Source organism: Oncorhynchus keta, chromosome 3, assembly GCF_023373465.1.
Source record: "Oncorhynchus keta strain PuntledgeMale-10-30-2019 chromosome 3, Oket_V2, whole genome shotgun sequence".
Classification (NCBI taxonomy): domain Eukaryota; kingdom Metazoa; phylum Chordata; class Actinopteri; order Salmoniformes; family Salmonidae; genus Oncorhynchus; species Oncorhynchus keta.
The window spans coordinates 33,605,646-33,632,497 of record NC_068423.1 but is presented as its reverse complement, the minus strand read 5'-3'; the positions used below and the strand labels follow the sequence as shown (position 1 = coordinate 33,632,497).

Below are 26,852 nucleotides of genomic sequence, written 5' to 3'. Positions count from 1 at the left end.
CTCCTCTCTCCCACTCCTCTCTCCCCACTCCCCTCTCCTCTCTCCCTCCCTCTCCTCTCTCTCCTCTCCTCTCATCCCCCCTCTCCCCTCTCATCCCTCTCCTCTCTCCCCTCCCTTCTCTCCCCTCCTCTCTCTCCCCTCTCCTCTCTCTCCCCCTCCTCTCTCTCCCCCTCTCCTCTCTCTCTCCCCTCTCCTCTCTCCCCCTCCCTCTCTCTCCCCTCTCCTCTCTCTCTCCCCTCCCCTCTCTCTCTCTCTCTCCTCTCATCCCCCTCCTCTCTCCTCTCTCCTCTCATCCCTCCTCTCTCCTCTCTCCCTCTCCTCTCTCCCACTCCCCTCTCCTCTCTCCCCTCTCCTCTCTCCCCTCCCTCTCTCCCACTCCTCTCTCCCCTCTCTCTCTCCCCTCTCCCTCTCTCCCTCTCCTCTCTCCCCTCCCCTCTCTCCTCTCCCATCCCTCTCTCCCTCTCCTCTCTCCCTCTCCTCTCTCCCACTCCTCTCTCCTCTCCTCTCCTCTCCTCTCCTCTCTCCCCTCCTCTCTCCCCACCCTCTCTCTCTCCTCCCCTCTCTCTCTCTCTCTCCCTCTCTCCCTCTCTCTCCCCTCTCCTCTCTCCTCTCCCCCTCTCTCTCCCTCCCCTCTCCTCTCTCTCCCCTCTCCTCTCTCTCCTCTCTCTCTCCCTCCCCTCTCCTCTCTCTCCCCTCCCTCTCTCCTCTCCTCTCCTCTCTCCCTCCCCTCTCCTCTCATCCCCCTCCTCTCTCCCTCTCCTCTCTCCCACTCCTCTCTCCTCTCTCCCTCTCCTCTCTCCCCTCTCCTCTCTCAGCATGGTCCCAAGCTAGCCATGTATCTGTATGAGATGCTCCATGACCATAAAGATGCTCTGACCAAAGAGGAGCAGAGTACTCTGGGCAATTTCATGACGTCACTGAAGTTGTGGGGCCATCGCTGCATCCCGCCCAGCGCGCCGCACAAACCAGACCTACTGAAGGCCATCAAAGAGGTACCCTTTACCCTGACCCTGTAACCCTATAACCTTACTCTATAATACAGGTATGCAAACTACGGCCCACAGGCCGGATCCAGTCCGGGGGAGGTTTGAGTAAAAAAATATAGACATATATTCTGTAAAACTTCAATTCATCAACCGGGTGTTTTTTGCTTTAATCACTGAACAGGCTTCTATTTGAGCCAGGCTTCTATTTAGAGAGGTGCTTCTATTTAGAGACAGGCTTCTATTTAGAGACGGGCTTCTATTTAGAGACGGGCTTCTATTTAGAGACGGGCTTCTATTTAGAGACGGGCTTCTATTAGAGACAGGCTTCTATTAGAGACGGGCTTCTATTTAGAGACGGGCTTCTATTTAGAGACGGGCTTCTATTTAGAGACGGGCTTCTATTAGAGACAGGCTTCTATTAGAGACAGGCTTCTATTTAGAGAGGGGCTTCTATTTAGAGACGGGCTTCTATTTAGAGACGGGCTTCTATTTAGAGACAGGCTTCTATTTAGAGACGGGCTTCTATTTAGAGACGGGCTTCTGTTTAGAGACGGGCTTCTATTAGAGACGGGCTTCTATTTAGAGACGGGCTTCTATTAGAGACGGGCTTCTATTTAGAGACGGGCTTCTATTTAGAGACGGGCTTCTATTTAGAGACGGGCTTCTATTTAGAGACGGGCTTCTGTTTAGAGACGGGCTTCTGTTTAGAGACGGGCTTCTATTTAGAGACGGGCTTCTATTTAGAGACGGGCTTCTATTTAGAGACGGGCTTCTATTTAGAGACGGGCTTCTATTTAGAGACGGGCTTCTATTTAGAGACGGGCTTCTATTAGAGACGGGCTTCTATTTAGAGACGGGCTTCTATTTAGAGACGGGCTTCTATTTAGAGCCGGGCTTCTATTTAGAGCCGGGCTTCTATTAGAGCCGGGCTTCTATTAGAGCCGGGCTTCTATTTAGAGCCGGGCTTCTATTTAGAGACGGGCTTCTATTTAGAGCCGGGCTTCTATTAGAGCCGGGCTTCTATTAGAGCCGGGCTTCTATTAGAGCCGGGCTTCTATTAGAGCCGGGCTTCTATTTAGAGCCGGGCTTCTATTTAGAGCCGGGCTTCTATTTAGAGCCGGGCTTCTATTTAGAGCCGGGCTTCTATTAGAGACGGGCTTCTATTAGAGACGGGCTTCTATTAGAGACGGGCTTCTATTAGAGACGGGCTTCTATTTAGAGACGGGCTTCTATTTAGAGACGGGCTTCTATTAAGAGACGGGCTTTATTAGAGACGGGCTTCTATTTAGAGACGGGCTTCTATTTAGAGACGGGCTTCTATTTAGAGACGGGCTTCTATTTAGAGACGGGCTTCTATTAGAGACGGGCTTCTATTTAGAGACGGGCTTCTATTTAGAGACGGGCTTCTATTTAGAGACGGGCTTCTATTTAGAGACGGGCTTCTATTTAGAGACGGGCTTCTATTTAGAGACGGGCTTCTATTTAGAGACGGGCTTCTATTTAGAGACGGGCTTCTATTTAGAGACGGGCTTCTATTTAGAGACGGGCTTCTATTTAGAGACGGGCTTCTATTAGAGACGGGCTTCTATTTAGAGACGGGCTTCTATTTAGAGACGGGCTTCTATTTAGAGACGGGCTTCTATTTAGAGACGGGCTTCTATTAGAGACGGGCTTCTATTTAGAGACGGGCTTCTATTTAGAGACGGGCTTCTATTTAGAGACGGGCTTCTATTTAGAGACGGGCTTCTATTTAGAGACGGGCTTCTATTTAGAGACGGGGCTTCTATTTAGAGACGGGCTTCTATTTAGAGACGGGCTTCTATTTAGAGACGGGCTTCTATTTAGAGACGGGCTTCTATTTAGAGACGGGCTTCTATTAGAGCCGGGCTTCTATTAGAGCCGGGCTTCTATTAGAGACGGGCTTCTATTAGAGACGGGCTTCTATTTAGAGACGGGCTTCTATTTAGAGACGGGCTTCTATTTAGAGACGGGCTTCTATTAGAGACGGGCTTCTATTTAGAGACGGGCTTCTATTAGAGACGGGCTTCTATTTAGAGACGGGCTTCTATTAGAGACGGGCTTCTATTAGAGACGGGCTTCTATTTAGAGACGGGCTTCTATTAGAGACGGGCTTCTATTAGAGACGGGCTTCTATTAGAGACGGGCTTCTATTTAGAGACGGGCTTCTATTAGAGACGGGCTTCTATTAGAGACGGGCTTCTATTAGAGACGGGCTTCTATTTAGAGACGGGCTTCTATTTAGAGACGGGCTTCTATTAGAGACGGGCTTCTAGTTAGAGACGGGCTTCTATTAGAGACGGGCTTCTATTTAGAGACGGGCTTCTATTTAGAGACGGGCTTCTATTAGAGACGGGCTTCTATTAGAGACGGGCTTCTATTTAGAGACGGGCTTCTATTAGAGACGGGCTTCTATTAGAGACGGGCTTCTATTTAGAGACGGGCTTCTATTTAGAGACGGGCTTCTATTAGAGACGGGCTTCTATTAGAGCCGGGCTTCTATTAGAGCCGGGCTTCTATTAGAGACGGGCTTCTATTAGAGACGGGCTTCTATTTAGAGACGGGCTTCTATTTAGAGACGGGCTTCTATTTCCTTAATGTACACAACATAGTTTACATAGTTAATTGTTTAACTCCACCATTCATTTCCTGCACTGTGTTATCATTTACTCACTGTGTCACGTTTATTTTGTCTTAGTATGCCTCAAAAACATAAACAACTTTTCTTTGACTGAATAATTATACTCCTCTTTTTCTGTATTTTCATCAGTTCTTACTTTCGCCACTTGAGGGCGATCACTTAATTGCTGGGGGTCTGTACTCCCAAAGTTGACTGTTTTCGTGCTTACCAGGCTTATATTTATTTATTTGCCAGTTAGCTAGCAGTTCTCAACTGTTAGCAGCCAATGACTAGCAGTTCTTAGCTGTTAGCAGCCAATGGCTAGCAGTTCCTTGCTGTCGCTAAAAATTGTCGTAATTTTTTTTGTCATTCCTGAATTATTTAATGTAACAAGTCAAACATTAAACCTTGTAAACAATTCATGGTAATTCATGGTAACAAATCATTTAGACCAGGCGTTTATCTGAAACAGGTGTTTACTTGCTGAAATGTATGCCATTGCTCGGCTATTAATAGGGACAGTGGGCTATTTGAGACTTGCCGATTCATTTATATACTGAAACATGTAAAGTGTTGGTCCCATGTTTCATGAGCTGAAATAAAAGATCCCATAAATGTTATGGTGTAGGCAGGCATAAGCTACAGACTACGAACACAATTGAAATTTGTCAATGGCAATTTGAATGCTCAGAGATACCATGACGAGATCCTGAGGCCCATTGTCGAGCCATTCATCCTCTACCATCACCTCCTGTTTCAGAATGATAATGCACAACGCCATGTCGCAAGGATCTGTTCACAATTCCTGGAAGCTGAAAGTGGCCCAGTTCTTAATATATAATAATAATAATAATAATATATGCCATTTAGCAGACGCTTTTATCCAAAGCGACTTACAGTCATGTGTGCATACATTCTACGTATGGGTGGTCCCGGGAATCGAACCCACTACCCTGGCGTTACAAGCGCCATGCTCTACCAACTGAGTTACAGAAGGACACACTTCCATGACCTGCGTACTCACCAGACATGTCGCCCATTGAGCATGTTTGGGATGCTCTGGGTCGATGTGTATGACAGCATGTCCCAGTTCTGCCATGACCTGCGTACTCACCAGACATGTCGCCCATTGAGCATGTTTGGGATGCTCTGGATCGATGTGTATGACAGCATGTCCCAGTTCTGCCATGACCTGCGTACTCACCAGACATGTCGCCCATTGAGCATGTTTGGGATGCTCTGGATCGATGTGTTCCAGTTCCTGCCAATATCCAGCAGTTTCACACAACCATTGAAGAGGAGTGGAACAACATTCCACAGACGACAATCAACAGCCTGATCAACTCTATGTGAAGGAGATGTCTCGCTGCATGAGGATCTGGTCACACCAGATACTGACTGGTTTTCTGATCCACGCCCCTACCTTTTTTCATTTACGGTATCTGTGACCAACAGATGCATATCTGTATTCCCAGTCGTGTGAAATCCATAGATTAGGGCCTAATGAACTTATTTCAATTGACTGATTTCCTTATATGAACTGTAACTCAGTAAAAAAAATGAAATTGTGGTGTTTATGTATAACAGAGACCACCAAGCCACTCTAGAAAGTCTAAAATTGGATAAAAAGTACATATCAATTATAATGGACCTACACAGAGTTTACAAAACATTAGGAATGTCTTCCTAATATTGAGTTGGGTTAGGGTTCAACAGTTTCCTGTGGTTCAAGAATGGATTAGGGTTCAACAGTTTCCTGTGGTTCAAGAATGGATTAGGGTTCAACAGTTTCCTGTGGTTCAAGAATGGATTAGGGTTCAGCCGTTTCCTGTGGTTCAAGAATGGATTAGGGTTCAGCCGTTTCCTGTGGTTCAAGAATGGATTAGGGTTCAACAGTTTCCTGTGGTTCAAGAATGGATTAGGGTTCAACAGTTTCCTGTGGTTCAAGAATGGATTAGGGTTCAACAGTTTCCTGTGGTTCAAGAATGGATTAGGGTTCAACAGTTTCCTGTGGTTCAAGAATGGATTAGGGTTCAACAGTTTCCTGTGGTTCAAGAATGGATTAGGGTTCAACAGTTTCCTGTGGTTCAAGAATGGATTAGGGTTCAACAGTTTCCTGTGGTTCAAGAATGGATTAGGTTTCAACAGTTTCCTAGGTGGTTCAAGAATGGATTAGGGTTCAACAGTTTCCTGTGGTTCAAGAATGGATTAGGGTTCAACAGTTTCCTGTGGTTCAAGAATGGATTAGGGTTCAACGGTTTCCTAGGTGGTTCAAGAATGGATGAGGGTTCAACAGTTTCCTGTGGTTCAACAGTTTCCTGTGGTTCAAGAATGGATTAGGGTTCAACAGTTTCCTGTGGTTCAAGAATGGATTAGGTTTCAACAGTTTCCTAGGTGGTTCAAGAATGGATTAGGTTTCAACAGTTTCCTGTGGTTCAAGAATGGATTAGGGTTCAACAGTTTCCTGTGGTTCAAGAATGGATTAGGTTTCAACAGTTTCCTAGGTGGTTCAAGAATTGATTAGGTTTCAACAGTTTCCTGTGGTTCAAGAATGGATTAGGGTTCAAGAATGGATTAGGGTTCAACATTTTCCTGTGGTTCAAGAATGGATTAGGTTTCAACAGTTTCCTGTGGTTCAAGAATGGATTAGGGTTCAACAGTTTCCTGTGGTTCAAGAATGGATTAGGGTTCAACAGTTTCCTGTGGTTCAAGAATGGATTAGGGTTCAACGGTTTCCTAGGTGGTTCAAGAATGGATTAGGGTTCAACGGTTTCCTAGGTGGTTCAAGAATGGATTAGGGTCGAACGGTTTCCTATGTGGTTCAATAATGGATTAGGGTTCAACAGTTTCCTGTGGTTCAAGAATGGATTAGGGTTCAACAGTTTCCTGTGGTTCAAGAATGGATTAGGGTTCAACAGTTTCCTGTGGTTCAAGAATGGATTAGGGTTCAACAGTTTCCTAGGTGGTTCAAGAATGGATTAGGGTTCAACGGTTTCCTAGGTGGTTCAAGAATGGATTAGGGTTCAACGGTTTCCTAGGTGGTTCAAGAATGGATTAGGGTCGAACGGTTTCCTATGTGGTTCAATAATGGATTAGGGTTCAACAGTTTCCTGTGGTTCAAGAATGGATTAGGGTTCAACAGTTTCCTGTGGTTCAATAATGGATTAGGGTTCAACAGTTTCCTGTGGTTCAAGAATGGATTAGGGTTCAACAGTTTCCTGTGGTTCAAGAATGGATTAGGGTTCAACAGTTTCCTGTGGTTCAAGAATGGATTAGGTTTCAACAGTTTCCTGTGGTTCAAGAATGGATTAGGGTTCAACAGTTTCCTGTGGTTCAATAATGGATTAGGGTTCAACAGTTTCCTGTGTGTATCAAGAATGGATTAGGGTTCAACAGTTTCCTGTGTGTATCAAGAATGGTCCACCACTCAAAGGACATCCAGCCAACTGGACACAACTGTGGGAAGCATTAGTCAACATGGGCCAGTATCCCTGTGGAACGCTCCAAAGAATTGAGGCTGTTCTGGGGGCGTTCCTCAGAACAGGTGTTTTTTTTACCCTACCCTATAACATCTCTGACCTTACCCTATAACATCTCTGACCTTACCCTATAACATCTCTGACCTTACCCTATAACATCTCTGACCTTACCCTATAACATCTCTGACCTTACCCTATAACATCTCTGACCTTACCCTATAACATCTCTGACCTTACCCTATAACATCTCTGACCTTACCCTAACCCTATAACATCTCTGACCTTACCCTATAACATCTTTGACCTAACCCTATAACATCTCTGACCTTACCCTAACCCTGTAACATCTCTGACCTTACCCTAACCCTATAACATCTCTGACCTTACCCTAACCCTATAACATCTCTGACCTTACCCTAACCCTATAACATCTCTGACCTTACCCTAACCCTATAACATCTCTGACCTTACCCTAACCCTATAACATCTCTGACCTTACCCTAACCCTATAACATCTCTGACCTTACCCTAACCCTGTAACATCTCTGACCTTACCCTATAACATCTCTGACCTTACCCTAAAACATCTCTGACCTTACCCTAACCCTATAACATCTTTGACTTTACCCTAACCCTGTAACATCTCTGACCTTACCCTAACCCTATAACTTCTCTGACTTTACCCTATCCCTGTAACATCTCTGACCTTACCCTATAACATCTCTGACCTTACCCTATAACATCTCTGACCTTACCCTAACCCTGTAACATCTCTGCCTTTACCCTTACCCTATAACATCTCTGACCTTACCCTAACCCTATAACTTCTCTGACTTTACCCTAACCCTGTAACATATCTGACCTTACCCTATAACATCTCTGACCTTACCCTAACCCTATAACATATCTGACCTTACCCTATAACATATCTGACCTTACCCTAACCCTATAACATCTCTGCCTTTACCCTAACCCTATAACATCTCTGACCTTACCCTAACCCTATAACATCTCTGACCCTACCCTCTAACATCTCTGACCTTAACATACCCTATAACATCTCTGACCTTACCCTACCCTATAACATCTCTGACCTTACCCTATAACATCTCTGACCTTACCCTAACCCTATAACATCTCTGACCTTACCCTAACCCTATAACATCTCTGACCTTACCCTAACCCTATAACATCTCTGACCTTACCCTAACCCTATAACATCTCTGACCTTACCCTAACCCTATAACATCTCTGACCTTACCCTAACCCTATAACATCTCTGACCTTACCCTAACCCTATAACATCTCTGACCTTACCCTAACCCTATAACATCTCTGATCGTTTCATCTCACAGGTCCCAGCCCTGTCCCGTTTCATCTCAGTCTCATTCATGCCCTGTTTCATCTCACAGGAACAGCTGAAATACGAGGCGGACGAGAAGAGCAGTAAACTGGCCTGGGAGAAGAAAATTTCCAACACACAGAAAAGGTGAAGCATGATTGGTTCATTAGACTCCAGAGCCGTGTCTTACCACCAGTCAAATCCTTACTTTCCCCATACTGGTTCCCTCCATTTCTCTCAAAGCTCATTGGAGGAGGAGGTCAGAGGGAGGGACATTGGAATAGATCCTCAGCTCCGATGTACTTTGAGAGGAATTCAGAAACCAAGAACAGAGGCAAGGATTCCAGCTGACAATGTATTGTCCGTCTGTCTCCTTTCTCCAGTCTGATCCAGCGTCTGGACGGCAAGTCCAAGGACATCTCTAAGATCGCAGCCGACATCACCCAGAATGTGTCTCTGAGACAGGGTATGGAGAGGAAGAAGGTGATCCAGCACATCAGAGGACTCTACAAGATAGACCTCAGCGCCTCAAGACACTGGCAGGAACTGGTGCAGCAACTCACACACGACCGGTGAGTACTGGGGGGGGGTTACACTGAACAACTCACACACGACCGGTGAGCACTGGGGGGGGGTGTTACACTGAGCAACTCACACACGACTGGGAGGGGGGGGGGGTTACACTGAACAACTCACACAGGACTGGTGAGTACTGGGGGGGGGGGGGGTTACACTGAACAACTCACACAGGACTGGGAGTACTGGGGAGGGGGTTACACTGAGCAACTCACACAGGACTGGGAGGGGGTACACTGAACAACTCACACAGGACTGGGAGGGGGGGGGGTTACACTGAACAACTCACACAGGACTGGTGAGGGGGAGGGGGGTTACACTGAACAACTCACACAGGACTGGTGAGTACTGGGGAGGGGGGGGGGTTACACTGAACAACTCACACAGGACTGGTGAGTACTGGGGGGGGGTTACACTGAACAACTCACACAGGACTGGGAGGGGGGGGGGGTTACACTGAACAACTCACACAGGACTGGGAGTACTGGGGGGGGTTACACTGAACAACTCACACAGGACTGGGAGGGGGGGGGGGGGTTACACTGAACAACTCACACAGGACTGGTGAGTACTGGGAGTCTCCCACATAGAGTTAGGGTTATAATGTTGGTAACCAGTTTATAATAGAATTACTTGTTTACTGTTCTAATAATGTTGGTAACCAGTTTATAATGTTGGTAACCAGTTTATAATATAATGACTTGTTTACTGTTCTAATAATGTTGGTAACCAGTTTATAATAGAATGACTTGTTTACTGTTCTAATAATGTTGGTAACCAGTTTATAATGTTGGTAACCAGTTTATAATAGAATTACTTGTTTACTGTTCTAATAATGTTGGTAACCAGTTTATAATGTTGGTAACCAGTTTATAATATAATGACTTGTTTACTGTTCTAATAATGTTGGTAACCAGTTTATAATGTTGGTAACTAGTTTATAATGTTGGTAACCAGTTTATAATATAATGACTTGTTTACTGTTCTAATCATGTTGGTAACCAGTTTATAATGTTGGTAACCAGTTTATCATGTTGGTAACCAGTTTATCATGTTGGTAACCAGTTTATCATGTTGGTAACCAGTTTATAATGCTGGGAATCAGTTTATAATGTTGGTAACCAGTTTATAATGTTGGTAACCAGTTTATAATATAATGACTTGTTTACTGTTCTAATAATGTTGGGAACCAGTTTATAATAGAATGACTTGTTTACTGTTCTAATAATGTTGGTAACCAGTTTATAATAGAATGACTTGTTTACTGTTCTAATAATGTTGGGAACCAGTTTATAATGTTTATAATGTTGGGAACCAGTCTGTTGGGAACCAGTTTATAATATAATGACTTGTTTACTGTTCTAATAATGTTGGGAACCAGTTTATAATGTTGATAACCAGTTTATAATATAATGACTTGTTTACTGTTCTAATCATGTTGGTAACCAGTTTATAATGTTGGTAACCAGTTTATCATGTTGGTAACCAGTTTATCATGTTGGTAACCAGTTTATAATGTTGGTAACCAGTTTATCATGTTGGTAACCAGTTTATCATGTTGGTAACCAGTTTATCATGTTGGTAACCAGTTTATAATGCTGGGAATCAGTTTATAATGTTGGTAACCAGTTTATAATGTTGGTAACCAGTTTATAATATAATGACTTGTTTACTGTTCTAATAATGTTGGGAACCAGTTTATAATGTTTATAATGTTGGGAACCAGTCTGTTGGGAACCAGTTTATAATATAATGACTTGTTTACTGTTCTAATAATGTTGGGAACCAGTTTATAATGTTGGTAACCAGTTTATAATATAATGACTTGTTTACTGTTCTAATAATGTTGGTAACCAGTTTATAATGTTGGTAACCAGTTTATCATGTTGGTAACCAGTTTATCATGTTGGTAACCAGTTTATCATGTTGGTAACTAGTTTATCATGTTGGTAACCAGTTTATAATGCTGGGAACCGGTTTATAATGCTGGGAACCAGTTTATAATGTTGGTAACCAGTTTATAATAGAATTTCCTTGTTTACTGTTCTAATAATGTTGATAACCAGTTTATAATGTTGGTAACCAGTTTATAATAGAATGACTTGTTTACTGTTCTAATAATGTTGGGAACCAGTTTATAATAGAATGACTTGTTTACTGTTCTAGTAATGTTGGGAACCAGTTTATAATGTTTATAATGTTGGGAACCAGTCTGTTGGGAACCAGTTTATAATATAATGACTTGTTTACTGTTCTAATAATGTTGGGAACCAGTTTATAATGTTGATAACCAGTTTATAATATAATGACTTGTTTACTGTTCTAATCATGTTGGTAACCAGTTTATCATGTTGGTAACCAGTTTATCATGTTGGTAACCAGTTTATCATGTTGGTAACCAGTTTATCATGTTGGTAACTAGTTTATCATGTTGGTAACTAGTTTATCATGTTGGTAACCAGTTTATAATGCTGGGAACCAGTTTATAATGCTGGGAACCAGTTTATAATGTTGGTAACCAGTTTATAATAGAATGACTTGTTTACTGTTCTAATAATGTTGATAACCAGTTTATAATGTTGGTAACCAGTTTATAATAGAATGACTTGTTTACTGTTCTAATAATGTTGGGAACCAGTTTATAATAGAATGACTGTGTTTACTTGTTCTAATAATGTTGGTAACCAGTTTATAATAGAATGACTTGTTTACTGTTCTAATAATGCTATTTCCTGTGTAACCAGTTGTATAATAGAATGACTTGTTTACTGTTCTAATAATGTTGGGAACCAGTTTATAATAGAATGACTTGTTTACTGTTCTAATAATGTTGGTAACCAGTTTATAATAGAATGACTTGTTTACTGTTCTAATAATGTTGGTAACCAGTTTATAATAGAATGACTTGTTTACTGTTCTAATAATGTTGGGAACCAGTTTATAATATAATTACTTGTTTACTGTTCTAATAATGTTGGGAACCAGTTTATAATGTTGGGAACCAGTTTATAATGTTGGGAACCAGTTTATAATATATGTATGACCAGACTTGTTGCTAATACTATTTCCTGTGTATTTCAGTGCTGTGTGGTATGACCAGACTTGTTGCTAATGCTATTTCCTGTGTATTTCAGTGCTGTGTGGTATGACCAGACTTGTTGCTAATGCTATTTCCTGTGTATTTCAGTGCTGTGTGGTATGACCAGACTTGTTGCTAATGCTATTTCCTGTGTATTTCAGTGCTGTGTGGTATGACCAGACTTGTTGCTAATGCTATTTCCTGTGTATTTCAGTGCTGTGTGGTATGACCAGACTTGTTGCTAATGCTATTTCCTGTGTATTTCAGTGCTGTGTGGTATGACCAGACTTGTTGCTAATGCTATTTCCTGTGTATTTCAGTGCTGTGTGGTATGACCAGACTTGTTGCTAATGCTATTTCCTGTGTATTTCAGTGCTGTGTGGTATGACCAGAATTCGTACCCGACCTCCTGGCAGCTGGACCCTACAGAGGGACCCAACAGGGAGAGAAGACGGCTGCAGAGGTGTTACCTCACCATCCCCAACAAGTACCTGCTCAAAGACCGACGCAAGCTAGACGGTACTGTGACCCTAACCCCTCACCCATAACCCCTAACCCCTCACCCCTAACCCTCACACCTAACCCTCACCCATAACCCCTAACCCTCACCCATAACCCCTAACCCTCACCCATAACCCCTAACCCTCACCCCTAACCCTCACCCATAACCCCTAACCCTCACCCATAACCCCCCTCAACCCTCCCTCACCCATAACCCCTAACCCTCACCCATAACCCCCCTCACCCCCTAACCCTCACCCATAACCCCTAACCCTCACCCATAACCCCTAACCCTCACCCATAACCCCTAACCCTCACCCATAACCCCTAACCCTCACCCATAACCCCTAACCCTCACCCATAACCCCTCACCCATAACCCTCACCCCTAACCCTCACCCATAACCCCTAACCCACCCATAACCCCTAACCCTCACCCATAACCCCTCACCCATAACCCCTCACCCATAACCCCTCACCCATAACCCCTCACCCACCCATAACCCTAACCCTCAACCCCTCACCCATAACCCTCACCCATAACCCCTCACCCATAACCCCTCACCCATAACCCCTCACCCATAACCCCTCACCCATAACCCCTCACCCATAACCCCTCACCCATAACCCCTCACCCATAACCCTCACCCATAACACCTCACCCCTAACCCTCACCCACCCATAACCCCTCCCTCACCCATAACCCCTAACCCTCACCCCTAACCCTCACCCATAACCCCTCCCTCCCATAACCCCCCATAACCCTCACCCATAACCCCTAACCCTCACCCATAACCCTCACCCCTAACCCTCACCCATAACCCCTCACCCATAACCCCTCACCCATAACCCCTCACCCATAACCCCTAACCCTCACCCATAACCCCTAACCCTCACCCATAACCCCTCACCCCTAACCCTCACCCATAACCCCTAACCCTCACCCATAACCCCTAACCCTCACCCATAACCCCTAACCCCTAACCCTCACCCATAACCCCTCACCCATAACCCCTAACCCTCACCCATAACCCCTAACCCTCACCCCTATCAGCTGCAAAAAAAGAGCTTTTCATGTTTTCCTTCATTTTCGCTTTTGAGAGCACTATCTGGAAACCCGCTATGAATCCCGTCTGCCTGACCCCGTCTGCCTGACCCCGTCTGCTTGACCCCGTCTGCCTGACCCCGTCTGCCTGACCCCGTCTGCCTGACCCTGTCTGACCCTGTCTGACTGACCCCGTCTGCCTGACCCTGTCTGATCCTGTCTGACCCTGTATGACTGACCCTCCCCGCCTGCCTGACCCCGCCTGCCTGACCCCGTCTGCCTGACCCTGTCTGACCCCGTCTGTCTGACCCTCTCTGTCTGTCTGACCCCGTCTGTCTGACCTTTCAGACCCAGCAGCGCGGGCTCCACTGTCCTTCCTGTTTGAGGATAAGACCCACTCCTCCTTCTCCTCCACGGTGAAAGACAAGGCCACCAGCGAACCAATCAGATTCACCAGACGCTGCATCAGTGTTGCTCCCTCTAGAGAGACCTCTGGGGAGCTGCTGCTGGGTAAGGGACCACACACACACACCACCTCCTAGCTTTATTGTCCAGTGAGTTTGTTCTGGACAAGGTCCCATTCAGGCTGCCTAAGGCTCTATTTCCTGATGTGTACTCTTACTCACACAGTGACCTTTTGACCCCTCACAGGGAAGTCTGGGATGTACTTTGTGGAGGATAACGCAGCTGACGCCCATGACAACCAGGTAACCCTCTCTCTACACCTGTACATTCAGAACAGAGATAGTGATGTTGTTGCTCACTGTGTGTGTTGTGACAGAGTGTCCACGGGGAGACGGAGGCAGCGTCATTCTCCTGGACCTATGAGGAGATTAAGGAGGTCCATAAGAGGTGGTGGCAGCTCAGAGACAACGCTGTAGAGATCTTCCTCACCAACGGACGGACTCTCCTGCTGGCCTTCCACACCACCAAGGTAGGGTGGACTAAAGAGCACAGGGTCTCCTGCTGGCCTTCCACACCACCAAGGTAGGGTAGACTAAAGAGCACAGGGTCTCCTGCTACCCTTCCACACCACCAAGGTAGGGTGGACTAAAGAGCACAGGGTCTCCTGCTACCCTTCCACACCACCAAGGTAGGGTAGACTAAAGAGCACAGGGTCTCCTGCTGGCCTTCCACACCACCAAGGTAGGGTGGACTAAAGAGCACAGGGTCTCCTGCTGGCCTTCCACACCACCAAGGTAGGGTAGACTAAAGAGCACAGGGTCTCCTGCTGGCCTTCCACACCACCAAGGTAGGGTGGACTAAAGAGCACAGGGTCTCCTGCTGGCCTTCCACACCACCAAGGTAGGGTGGACTAAAGAGCACAGGGTCTCCTGCTGGCCTTCCACACCACCAAGGTAGGGTGGACTAAAGAGCACAGGGTCTCCTGCTGGCCTTCCACACCACCAAGGTAGGGTGGACTAAAGAGCACAGGGTCTCCTGCTGGCCTTCCACACCACCAAGGTAGGGTGGACTAAAGAGCACAGGGTCTCCTGCTGGCCTTCCACACCACCAAGGTAGGGTAGACTAAAGAGCACAGGGTCTCCTGCTACCCTTCCACACCACCAAGGTAGGGTGGACTAAAGAGCACAGGGTCTCCTGCTACCCTTCCACACCACCAAGGTAGGGTGGACTAAAGAGCACAGGGTCTCCTGCTGGCCTTCCACACCACCAAGGTAGGGTGGACTAAAGAGCACAGGGTCTCCTGCTGGCCTTCCACACCACCAAGGTAGGGTGGACTAAAGAGCACAGGGTCTCCTGCTGGCCTTCCACACCACCAAGGTAGGGTGGACTAAAGAGCACAGGGTCTCCTGCTGGCCTTCCACACCACCAAGGTAGGGTGGACTAAAGAGCACAGGGTCTCCTGCTGGCCTTCCACACCACCAAGGTAGGGTGGACTAAAAGAGCACAGGGTCTCCTGCTGGCCTTCCACACCACCAAGGTAGGGTGACTAAAAGAGCACAGGGTCTCCTGCTGGCCTTCCACACCACCAAGGTAGGGTAGACTATAAAGAGCACAGGGTCTCCTGCTGGCCTTCCACACCACCAAGGTAGGGTGGACTAAAGAGCACAGGGTCTCCTGCTGGCCTTCCACACCACCAAGGTAGGGTGGACTAAAGAGCACAGGGTCTCCTGCTGGCCTTCCACACCACCAAGGTAGGGTGGACTAAAGAGCACAGGGTCTCCTGCTGGCCTTCCACACCACCAAGGTAGGGTGGACTAAAGAGCACAGGGTCTCCTGCTACCCTTCCACACCACCAAGGTAGGGTGGACTAAAGAGCACAGGGTCTCCTGCTGGCCTTCCACACCACCAAGGTAGGGTAGACTAAAGAGCACAGGGTCTCCTGCTGGCCTTCCACACCACCAAGGTAGGGTGGACTAAAGAGCACAGGGTCTCCTGCTGGCCTTCCACACCACCAAGGTAGGGTGGACTAAAGAGCACAGGGTCTCCTGCTGGCCTTCCACACCACCAAGGTAGGGTGGACTAAAGAGCACAGGGTCTCCTGCTACCCTTCCACACCACCAAGGTAGGGTAGACTAAAGAGCACAGGGTCTCCTGCTACCCTTCCACACCACCAAGGTAGGGTGGACTAAAGAGCACAGGGTCTCCTGCTGGCCTTCCACACCACCAAGGTAGGGTGGACTAAAGAGCACAGGGTCTCCTGCTACCCTTCCACACCACCAAGGTAGGGTAGACTAAAGAGCACAGGGTCTCCTGCTACCCTTCCACACCACCAAGGTAGGGTAGACTAAAGAGCACAGGGTCTCCTGCTACCCTTCCACACCACCAAGGTAGGGTGGACTAAAGAGCACAGGGTCTCCTGCTACCCTTCCACACCACCAAGGTAGGGTGGACTAAAGAGCACAGGGTCTCCTGCTACCCTTCCACACCACCAAGGTAGGGTAGACTGAAGAGCACAGGGTCTCCTGCTACCCTTCCACACCCTGGCTGGCATTTTGTAGCATGTAGCAATGCTAGTGGAAAGTCATTGTATCAGCTAGCATAGCTGCAGCTAGCTAAAAAGTGATGGCTTGAGTATTTCACATGCAATAAAACTAGATTTTACATTTCCGTAGTTCCGTGATGACGTGTACCACAACATCCTGACCTCCGACCTCCCCAACCTCCTGGAGTATGGTAACACCACGGCGTTAACACACCTGTGGGGCTCGGGGCAGATCAGTAACTTTGAGTACTTGACGCACCTCAACAAACACTCTGGGCGGAGCTTCAACGACCTGATGCAGTACCCAGTCTTCCCCTTCATACTGAAGGACTACATCTCAGAGACACTGGACCTGGGGGACAGCTCCATCTACAGGTCAGTTGTAGTACTAACACGGTTAGCTACGGGTCAGTGTTATAACCAACCGACCGTGTTAATTGGACCAAAAGAAAAACGGAGAACAGGACGTTTGACCTTTTCATTCTCTCTTTTTGGACTGTTTTCAGGAACCTGAACAAGCCCATAGCAGTCCAGTCTAAAGAGAAGGAGGATCGCTATGTGGACAATTATAAGGTGCACAGCTCAATGCAGCCTTACTGTGTTACTGCTTCTCTTGGATACGAGGTCAGTTTTTCAAATGTATTCATTACACACGTCGCATAAACTGCAGTTTCTACCTCTTTCCAGTATCTCGAGGAGGAGTATCGTAAGGGAGCGCACGATGACGACCCCATGCCTCCTGTCCAGCCGTACCATTACGGATCTCACTACTCCAACTCCGGCACTGTACTACACTTCCTGGTTCGCATGCCTCCATTCACAAAGATGTTCCTGGCCTACCAGGGTAAGACACCCACACAGATGTGTACTTCTGATGTTGCTCTCTTCTTTTAGGAATAGCCATTTTCATTCAGCAGCGTATGAAAGATCCCGGCCATCTGTGTTGTGTTATTAGCATGATCCTGATCACTGCCATCTGTGTTGTGTTATTAGCATGATCCTGATCACTGCCATCTGTGTTGTGTTATTAGCATGATCCTGATCACTGCCATCTGTGTTGTGTTATTAGCATGATCCTGATCACTGCCATCTGTGTTGTGTTATTAGCATGATCCTGATCACTGCCATCTGTGTTGTGTTATTAGCATGATCCTGATCACTGCCATCTGTGTTGTGATATTAGCATGATCCTGATCACTGCCATCTGTGTTGTGTGTTATTAGCATGATCCTGATCACTGCCATCTGTGTTGTGTGTTATTAGCATGATCCTGATCACGGCCATCTGTGTTGTGTTATTAGCATGATCCTGATCACGGCCATCTGTGTTGTGTTATTAGCATGATCCTGATCACGGCCATCTGTGTTGTGTTATTAGCATGATCCTGATCACTGCCATCTGTGTTGTGTTATTAGCATGATCCTGATCACTGCCATCTGTGTTGTGTTATTAGCATGATCCTGATCACGGCCATCTGTGTTGTGTTATTAGCATGATCCTGATCACTGCCATCTGTGTTGTGTTATTAGCATGATCCTGATCACTGCCATCTGTGTTGTGTTATTAGCATGATCCCGAGGCTGATCACTGCCATCTGTGTTGTGTTATTAGCATGATCCTGATCACTGCCATCTGTGTTGTGTTATTAGCATGATCCTGATCACTGCCATCTGTGTTGTGTTATTAGCATGATCCTGATCACTGCCATCTGTGTTGTGTTATTAGCATGATCCTGATCACTGCCATCTGTGTTGTGTTATTAGCATGATCCTGATCACTGCCATCTGTGTTGTGTTATTAGCATGATCCTGATCACTGCGATCTGTGTTGTGTTATTAGCATGATCCTGATCCTGATCACTGCCATCTGTGTTGTGTTATTAGCATGATCCTGATCACTGCTGATCTGTGTTGTCTTCCATTTATCTTGATCCTGATCCTGACTCACCCTGCCATCTGTGTCTTCCTTATTAGCATGATCCTGATCACTCCCATCTGTGTTCCATTTATTTCCATGATCCTCTAAGGCTGCTCACTGCCATCTGTGTTGTGTTATTAGCATGATCTCAACCTCTGATCACTGCCATCTGTGTTGTGTTATTAGCATGATCCTGATCACTGCCATCTGTGTTTGTTATTAGCATGATCCTGATCACTGCCATCTGTGTTGTGTTATTAGCATGATCCTCTGACTCCCTGCCATCTTTATCTTTATTAGCATGATCCTGATCACTGCCATCTGTGTTATCTTCCTTAGCATGATCCTGATCACTGCCATCTGTGTTATCTTCCTTAGCATGATCCTGATCACTGCCATCTGTGTTCCATTTATCTTATTAGCATGATCCTGATCACTGCTTCTGTGTTCCATTTATCTTCCATGATCCTGATCCTGATCACTGCCATCTGTGTTGTGTTATTAGCATGATCCTGACTCCCCCCTCTTCTCCTCTTCCATTTATCTTCCTCTCGTCCTGCTCCTCTCTGACTCCCCCCTCTTCTCCCCTTCCATTTATCTTCCTCTCGTCCTGCTCCTCTCTGACTCCCCCCTCTTCTCCCCTTCCATTTATCTTCCTCTCAACCTCTCGTCCTGCTCCTCTCTGACTCCCCCCTCATCTTCCTCTCAACCTCTCGTCCTGCTCCTCTCCGACTCCCCCCTCTTCTCCCCTTCCATATCTCTTCCTCTCTACCTCTCATCCCGTTTCTCTCTTACTCTGCTCTTGTCTTTCTAATGCTCTTCCTCCGAAGCCTCTCATCTTCGTTGATAGAAGTGTATTTGAATTCAGAAGCGGTGGTTCACAAGGCAATGAAAGGAAGCCTGCTCATTCACCAAGATAAAGACACTGTGTTCGTCCTGTATCATCAGAACACAGGTTTAATTAGTGTGTGTGTGTGTGTGTGTGTGTGTGTGTGTGTGTGTGTGTGTGTGTGTGTGTTGCAGACCAGAGCTTTGATATCCCTGACCGGACGTTCCACTCTATGAATACAACATGGCGTCTCTCCTCATTCGAGAGCATGACTGACGTCAAGGAGCTAATACCAGAGTTCTTTTACCTCCCGGAGTTCCTGGTCAACAGAGAGGGTAGGATAATAGACCACACACACAGACCTCTGTAACACAAAGAGTGTTTACCAGAGTTATATTACCTCTCAGAGTTCCTCGTCAACTGAGGGGGAAAGACGATGTGATAATGGTGCCGGAGGGGATGGCTGTCATTTACGAGGTCCGAGCTATAATGGTGCCGGAGGGGATGGCTGCCATTTACGAGGTTCGAGCTATAATGGTGCCGGAGGGGATGGCTGCCATTTACGAGGTCCGAGCTATTTTTGTTGTTGTTTTTCCCCCACATTGTTTGTAACTTATTTTGTACATAATGTTATATATAATAATAATAATAATATATGCCATTTAGCAGACGCTTTTATCCAAAGCGACTTACAGTCATGTGTGCATACATTCTACGTATGGGTGGTCCTGGGAATCGAACCCACTACCCTGGCGTTACAAGCGCCATGCTCTACCAACTGAGCTACAGAAGGACCATGTTGCTGCTACCGTGTCTTGTGACCGAAAAGAGCTTCTGGACATCAGAACAGAGTCACGTCGAACTGGACAACGATTTTTTTCTTTAATGAGTCTGACCTTGAAAGATATACTCCTTTGTCGAGACAAGGCCCAAATCCCTGTCATCAGCGTGAAGAAAATACAGAGAAAAGGGGGGCGGGGTGTCTTGTAAGAATTTGCCGTCGAGTAGGTAGTTGGAATCATTGGAAAACAAACTGTACGATCTACAATTAAGACTATTCTACCAACGGGGCATTCAAATCTGTAATATCTTATGTTTCACCGAGACGTGGCTTAACGACGACACAGATAATATTGATCTGGCTGGCTTCTCAGGACAGAGCAGCTACGTCAGTCAGGGGCGGGGGTGTGTCTTTGTCAATAACGCGGGGTGTGTCTTTGTCAATGACACGGGGTGTGTCTTTGTCAATGACACGGGGTGTGTCTTTGTCAATGACACGGGGTGTGTCTTTGTCAATGACACGGGGTGTGTCTTTGTCAATGTCTAATATTAAAGAAGTATTGCGGTTCTGTTCGCCTGAGGTAGAATACCTCATGATAAGCTGTAGACCACATATCTACCGAGAGGAGTTCTCATCTATATTATTTGTAGCCGTCTATTTACCACCACAAACCGATGCTGGCGCTAAGACTCCACTCAATGAGCTGTGTAAGGTCATAACCAAACAAGAAAATGCTCATCCAGAAGCGGTGCTCCTAGTGGCCGGGGACTTTATTGCAGGGAAACTTAAATCTGTTTTACCTCATTTCTACCAGCATGTCAAAATGTGGAACCAGAGAGAAAAAACTATAGACCTCCTTTTCTCCACACAGAGATGCACAAAGCTCTAGATCACCTTTTCTCCACACAGAGATGTACAAAGCTCTCGATCACCTTTACTCCACACAGAGATGCACAAAGCTCTAGATCACCTTTTCTCCACACAGAGATGCACAAAGCTCTAGATCACCTTTTCTCCACACAGAGATGCACAAAGCTCTAGATCACCTTTTCTCCACACAGAGATGCACAAAGCTCTAGACCTCCTTTTCTCCACACAGAGATGCACAAAGCTCTAGACCTCCTTTTCTCCACACAGACGCACAAAGCTCTCCCTCACACTCCATTTGGCAAATCTAACCATAATTCTATCCTCCTGATTCCTGCTTACAAGCAAAAACTAAAGCAGGAAGTACCAGTGACTCGCTCAATACGGAAGTGGTCAGATGACGCGGGTGCTAACCTACAGGTCGGTTTTGTTAGCACAGACTGGAATCTGTTCCGGGATTCTTCCAATGGCATTGGGGAGAGACCAGTCACCGGCTTCATCAATAAATACATTGACGATGTATTTCCCACAGTGACTGTACGTACATATCCCAACCAGAAGCCATGGATTACAGGCAACATCTGCACCGAGCTAAAGGCTAAAGCTGCCGCTTTCAAGGAGTGGGACAATAATCTGGACGCTTATAGGAAATCCTTCTATGCCCACAGATTAACCATCGAACAGGCAAAGCGTCAATACACTAAGATGTTGTGGACTAAGATGTAATCATACTACATCGGCTCTGACGCTCGTCGGATGTGGAAAACTATTAGACCACAAAGAAAAACTCAGCCGCGAGCAGATGAGTTTAATGCCTTTCTGTGCTCGCTTCGTGGCAAGCAACACTGAAGCATGCATGAGAGCACCAGCCATGTCCCAGAAACATCACAAATGGTCCTTTTGTTCGATAATGTCCTTTATGTCCCAAAAATGTCAATTTATTTGGCGCGTTTGATTCCGAAATACACCAGTTTTAACTCGCCCAACATGCCTGCATAGTATCTAATAAGTTACCTGTAAACTTGGTCCAAACATTTCAAACAACGTGCCTAATCCAACCTCAGGTACCCTAAAACGTAAATAATCAATAAAATTTAAGACTGAATAAACTGTTTCTAATACCGAATAAAAACAATGTGGAGCGCGCTCCTGTTCACCCGCATCAAAACAGTAGAATCCACCTGGAGTGACACTTACAACGAATAGGACTACTTCTTCATTTCTCAAAAGAAAAACATAGAACAATTTCTAAAGACGGTGGACATCTAGTGGAAGCCATAGGAACTGCAACCAGGTTCCTAATAATAAAGGAGTCCCATAGAAACCTATTGGAAAATCCTATGACCTCAATAGACCTTTTTTCCCCTGGAAGGTTTGTCCTCGGGGTTTCGCCTGCCATATCAGTTCTGTTATATTCACAGACATTATTTTAACAGTTTTAGAAACTTTAGAGTGTTTTCTATCCAAATCTACCATTATATGCATATCCTAGGTTCTGGGCTTGAGTAACAGGCAATTTACTTTGGGCACACTTTTCATCCGGAAGTGTAAATACTGCCCCCTACCCAAGAGAGGTTAAACAGGTCCACATTCACAAAGCCGCGGGGCAAGACTGATTACCAGGACGTGTACACAGAACATCTTAACTGACATTTTCAACCTGTCCCTGACCGAGTCTCTAATACATACATGTTTCAGACAGACCACCATAGTCCCTGTGCCCAAGAAAGTGAAGGTAACCTGCTTAAATGTTTACCGACCCGTAGCACTCACGTCGGTAGCCATGAAGTGCTTTGAAAGGTTAGTCATGGCTCACGTCAACACCATTATCCCAGAAACCCTAGACCCACTCCAATTTGCCCCAACAGATCCACAAATGATACAATCTCAATCACGCTCCACACTGCCTTTTCCCACCTGGACAAAAGGAACACCTATGTGAGAATGCTATTCATTTCCTAGAGCTCAGCGTTCAACACCATAGTACCCTCAAAGCTCTTCACTAAGCTAAGGACCCTGGGACTAAGCACCTCCCTTTGAACCTGGATCCTGGACTTCCTGACGGGTCGCCCCCAGGTGGTAAGGGTAGGTAACAGCACGTCTGCCACGCTGATCCTTAACACTGGGGCCCCTCAGGGGTGTGTGCTTAGTCCCCTCCTGTACTCCCTGTTCACCCACAACTGCGTGGCCAAGCACGACTCCAACTCCATCATTAAGTTTGCTGATGACACAACAGTGGTAGGCCTGATCGCTGACAACAATGAGACGGCCTATAGGGAGGAGGTCAGAGAACTGGCTGTGTGGTGCCAGGACAATAACCTCAATGTGAGCAAGACAAAGGAGCTGATTGTGGACTATAGGAAAAGGAGGGCCGAACAGGCCCCCATTAACATCGATGGGGCTGAAGTGGAGCAGGTTGAGAGTTCCAAGTTCCTTTGGGTCCACGTCACCAATGATCTATCATGGTCCGAACACACCACGACAGTCATGAAGAGGGCACAACAACACGTTTTCCCCCTCAGGAGACTGAAAAGAAATTGGCCTGGGTTCCCAGGGGGCGGCGGCAGCGTAGCCTAGTGGTTAGAGCGTTGGACTAGTAACCGGAAGGTTGCGAGCTCAAACCCCCGAGCTGACAAGGTACAAATCTGTCGTTCTGCCCCTGAACAGGCAGTTAACCCACTGTTCCTAGGCCGTCATTGAAAATAAGAATGTGTTCTTAACTGACTTGCCTAGTTAAATTAAGGTCAAATTTATTTATTTTTTTAAATCCTCAAAGTTCTACAGCTGCACCATCGAGAACATCCTGACCGGTTGCATCACAGCCTGGTATGGCAACTCCTCGGCATCCAACCGTAAGGCGCTACAGAGGGTAGTGCATACGGCCCAGTACATCACTGGGGCCAAGCCTCCTGCCATGTAGGATATATACTAGACGGTGTCAGAGGAAAGATCTGAAAATGGTCAAAGACTCCAGTCACCCAAGTCATAGTCTGTTCTCTCTGCTACCGCACAGCAAGCAGTGCCGGAGCGTGAAGTCGAGGTACAAAAGGCTCCTTAACAGATTCTTCCCCAAAGCCATAAGACTGCCGAACAACGAATCAAAATGGCCACCCGGACCGTTTACATTGACCCCACCCTCCCTTTGTTTTTACACTGCTGTTTATTATCTATGCACAGGCACTTTACAAATTACCTCGTCTAACCTCTACCCCCAGGACATTGCCTCTGGTACCCTCTGTATATAGCCTCGTTATTGTTATGTCATTTTCTTGTGTAACTTTTATTTATTTTCTTTTCACTTTTGTTTATTTAGTAAATCTTTTAACTCTATTTATTGAACTGCGTTGTTGGTTAAGGGTTTGTAAAATAAGCATTTCACTAAGGTTGTATTCCGAGCATGGGACAAATTCCATTTGATTTGATCCACAATCTTTGGTTGTTTAGTAAAGGTATTCCCAAACTGGGGTATGCACACTCGTTGGCACCAAGGCTCTTTGTCTCGCCTGAATGATGTGAATCGAGGATTACAGGGACTCCGCAACTATGTTCAATGTGCGGTACAAAATTGAGGCTATGATTAGGAAGTTGTAGCTCTTCCCTGCCGGCATGAACAAGGACAAGCTAAAGTTTAAGAGGGCGTGAACGATGCTGACTGGGTGTAGACAAAGAAAAGCTCTCGAGTAGGAACAAAAACATTTCAAAGGCCATTTTACAAGCTACAAGTTGAAGTAGCTCCGAATCTCTACTTTTATCCAATGTAAAAAAAATTTAAAAACATTCAAATTTTGCTACATAAGACCGAATCGAGCCGGTTGGTCACATATTAGCAGTAAGGAATGTTTTACAGTAGACGCCCATATTAGCAGTAAGGAATGTTTTACGGTAGACGCCCATATTAGCAGTAAGGAATGTTTTACAGTAGACGCCCATATTAGCAGTAAGGAATGTTTTACAGTAGACGCCCATATTAGCAGTAAGGAATGTTTTACGGTAGACGCCCATATTAGCAGTAAGGAATGTTTTACGGTAGACGCCCATATTAGCAGTAAGGAATGTTTTACGGTAGACGCCCATATTAGCAGTAAGGAATGTTTTACAGTAGACGCCCATATTAGCAGTAAGGAATGTTTTACAGTAGACAGTGTTTTACGGTAGACGCCCATAAGGAATGTTTTACAGTAGACGCCCATATTAGCAGTAAGGAATGTTTTACAGAATGTTTTGTTTTACGGTAGACGCCCATATTAGCAGTGTTTTAGACGGAATGTTTTACATATTAGCAGTAAGGAATGTTTTACAGTAGACGCCCATATTAGCAGTAAGGAATGTTTTACAGTAGACGCCCATATTAGCAGTAAGGAATGTTTTTTTACAGTAGACCTCCTTTCCTCTTTCCAATGTGTCCTCTGTCTTCCTCCAGGTTTTGACTTTGGTGTGCGTCAAAACAGTGAGCGTGTGAACCACGTCAACCTGCCACCCTGGGCACGGAACGACCCTCGCCTCTTCATCCTGATCCACCGCCAGGCCCTGGAGTCAGACCAGGTCTCTCAGACCCTTTGTCAGTGGATTGACCTGGTGTTTGGCTTGAAACAGAAAGGAAAGGCAGCTGTACATGCCATCAACGTATTCCACCCTGCTGTGAGTAGCGGTTTATACCTGGGCCATATATATCCCACCAAACGGAAGGGAACAGAGAGGGCCTGGATTTGGACCACAAAAAAATGAACATTGTGTTTTTGGTTTACCGTTGCAAAACGTTTTCGTGTGTGAGCATGACCTTGGACAAGAAGAGACATCAGCTTGTATTTGAACTGTTTGTCAAGTTGATTTGTCTCCCCTCGTCCGTAGACATATTTCGGTATGGACGTGTCGTCAGTGGAGGACCCGGTGCAGCGGCGTGCTTTGGAGACCATGATCAAGACGTACGGACAGACGCCCAGACAGCTGTTCTCTGCATCCCACATCAGCAGAGCTGGACCCAGACTCATTATGGAGGGAGAGCTTCCCGCTGCCATGGGCCTCCTGGTGCAGCTGGCCTTCAGAGAGACCAGGGAACAGGTCAAAGATATAGTTTACCCGGTAGGTTAAAGGTCAGAGGTTAGGGTCAGGTGTTACGGCCTCCTGGTGCAGCTGGCCTTCAGAGAGGCCAGGGTCATCCAATGGGTTTTGAGAAGGAGACAAGGAGAGAGGACGCAAGGAGTATGCAATTGAGATCTTCCCATAGTCTACCCGATAGGTCAAAGTTCAAACTGGAGAGTTATGGGGGTGCGGCAGGTAGCCTAGTGGTTAGAAGGGAGGGGCGGCTGGTAGCCTAGTGGTTAGAGGGGAGGGACGGCAGGTAGCCTAGTGGTTAGAGGGGAGGGGCGGCAGGTAGCCTAGTGGTTAGAGGGGAGGGGCGGCAGGTAGCCTAGTGGTTAGAGGGGAGGGGCGGCAGGTAGCCTAGTGGTTAGAGGGGAGGGGCGGCAGGTAGCCTAGTGGTTAGAGGGGAGGGGCGGCAGGTAGCCTAGTGGTTAGAGGGGAGGGGCGGCAGGTAGCCTTGTGGTTAGAGCGTTGGGCCAGTAATCAAAAGGTTGCTGGATCGAATCCCACAGCTGACAAGGTACAAATCTGTCGTTCTGCCCCTGAACAAGGCAGTTAACCCGCTGTTCCCCTGGACAAGGCAGTTAACCCACTGTTCCCCTGAACAAGGCAGTTAACCCACTGTTCCCCTGAACAAGGCAGTTAACCCACTGTTCCCCTGAACAAGGCAGTTAACCCACTGTTCCCCTGAACAAGGCAGTTAACCCGCTGTTCCCCTGAACAAGGCAGTTAACCCGCTGTTCCCCTGAACAAGGCAGTTAACCCACTGTTCCCCTGAACAAGGCAG

The 26,852-nt window shown here is 46.3% G+C and overlaps 1 protein-coding gene across 1 annotated transcript in view; it reads left to right on the top strand.

Moving 5' to 3' along the window:
• Nucleotides 1-26,852, top strand: part of lyst (lysosomal trafficking regulator) — a 282,509-nt gene that overhangs the window by 218,170 nt on the left and 37,487 nt on the right. The window contains 13 exon segments of the mRNA XM_052497067.1: nt 816-992; nt 8,516-8,592; nt 8,829-9,017; nt 12,474-12,619; nt 13,994-14,155; nt 14,297-14,352; nt 14,427-14,579; nt 16,723-16,967; nt 17,099-17,165; nt 17,280-17,436; nt 19,533-19,673; nt 25,407-25,624; nt 25,835-26,065. Of these exon segments, the coding sequence (XP_052353027.1) occupies nt 816-992; nt 8,516-8,592; nt 8,829-9,017; nt 12,474-12,619; nt 13,994-14,155; nt 14,297-14,352; nt 14,427-14,579; nt 16,723-16,967; nt 17,099-17,165; nt 17,280-17,436; nt 19,533-19,673; nt 25,407-25,624; nt 25,835-26,065 (2,019 nt within the window).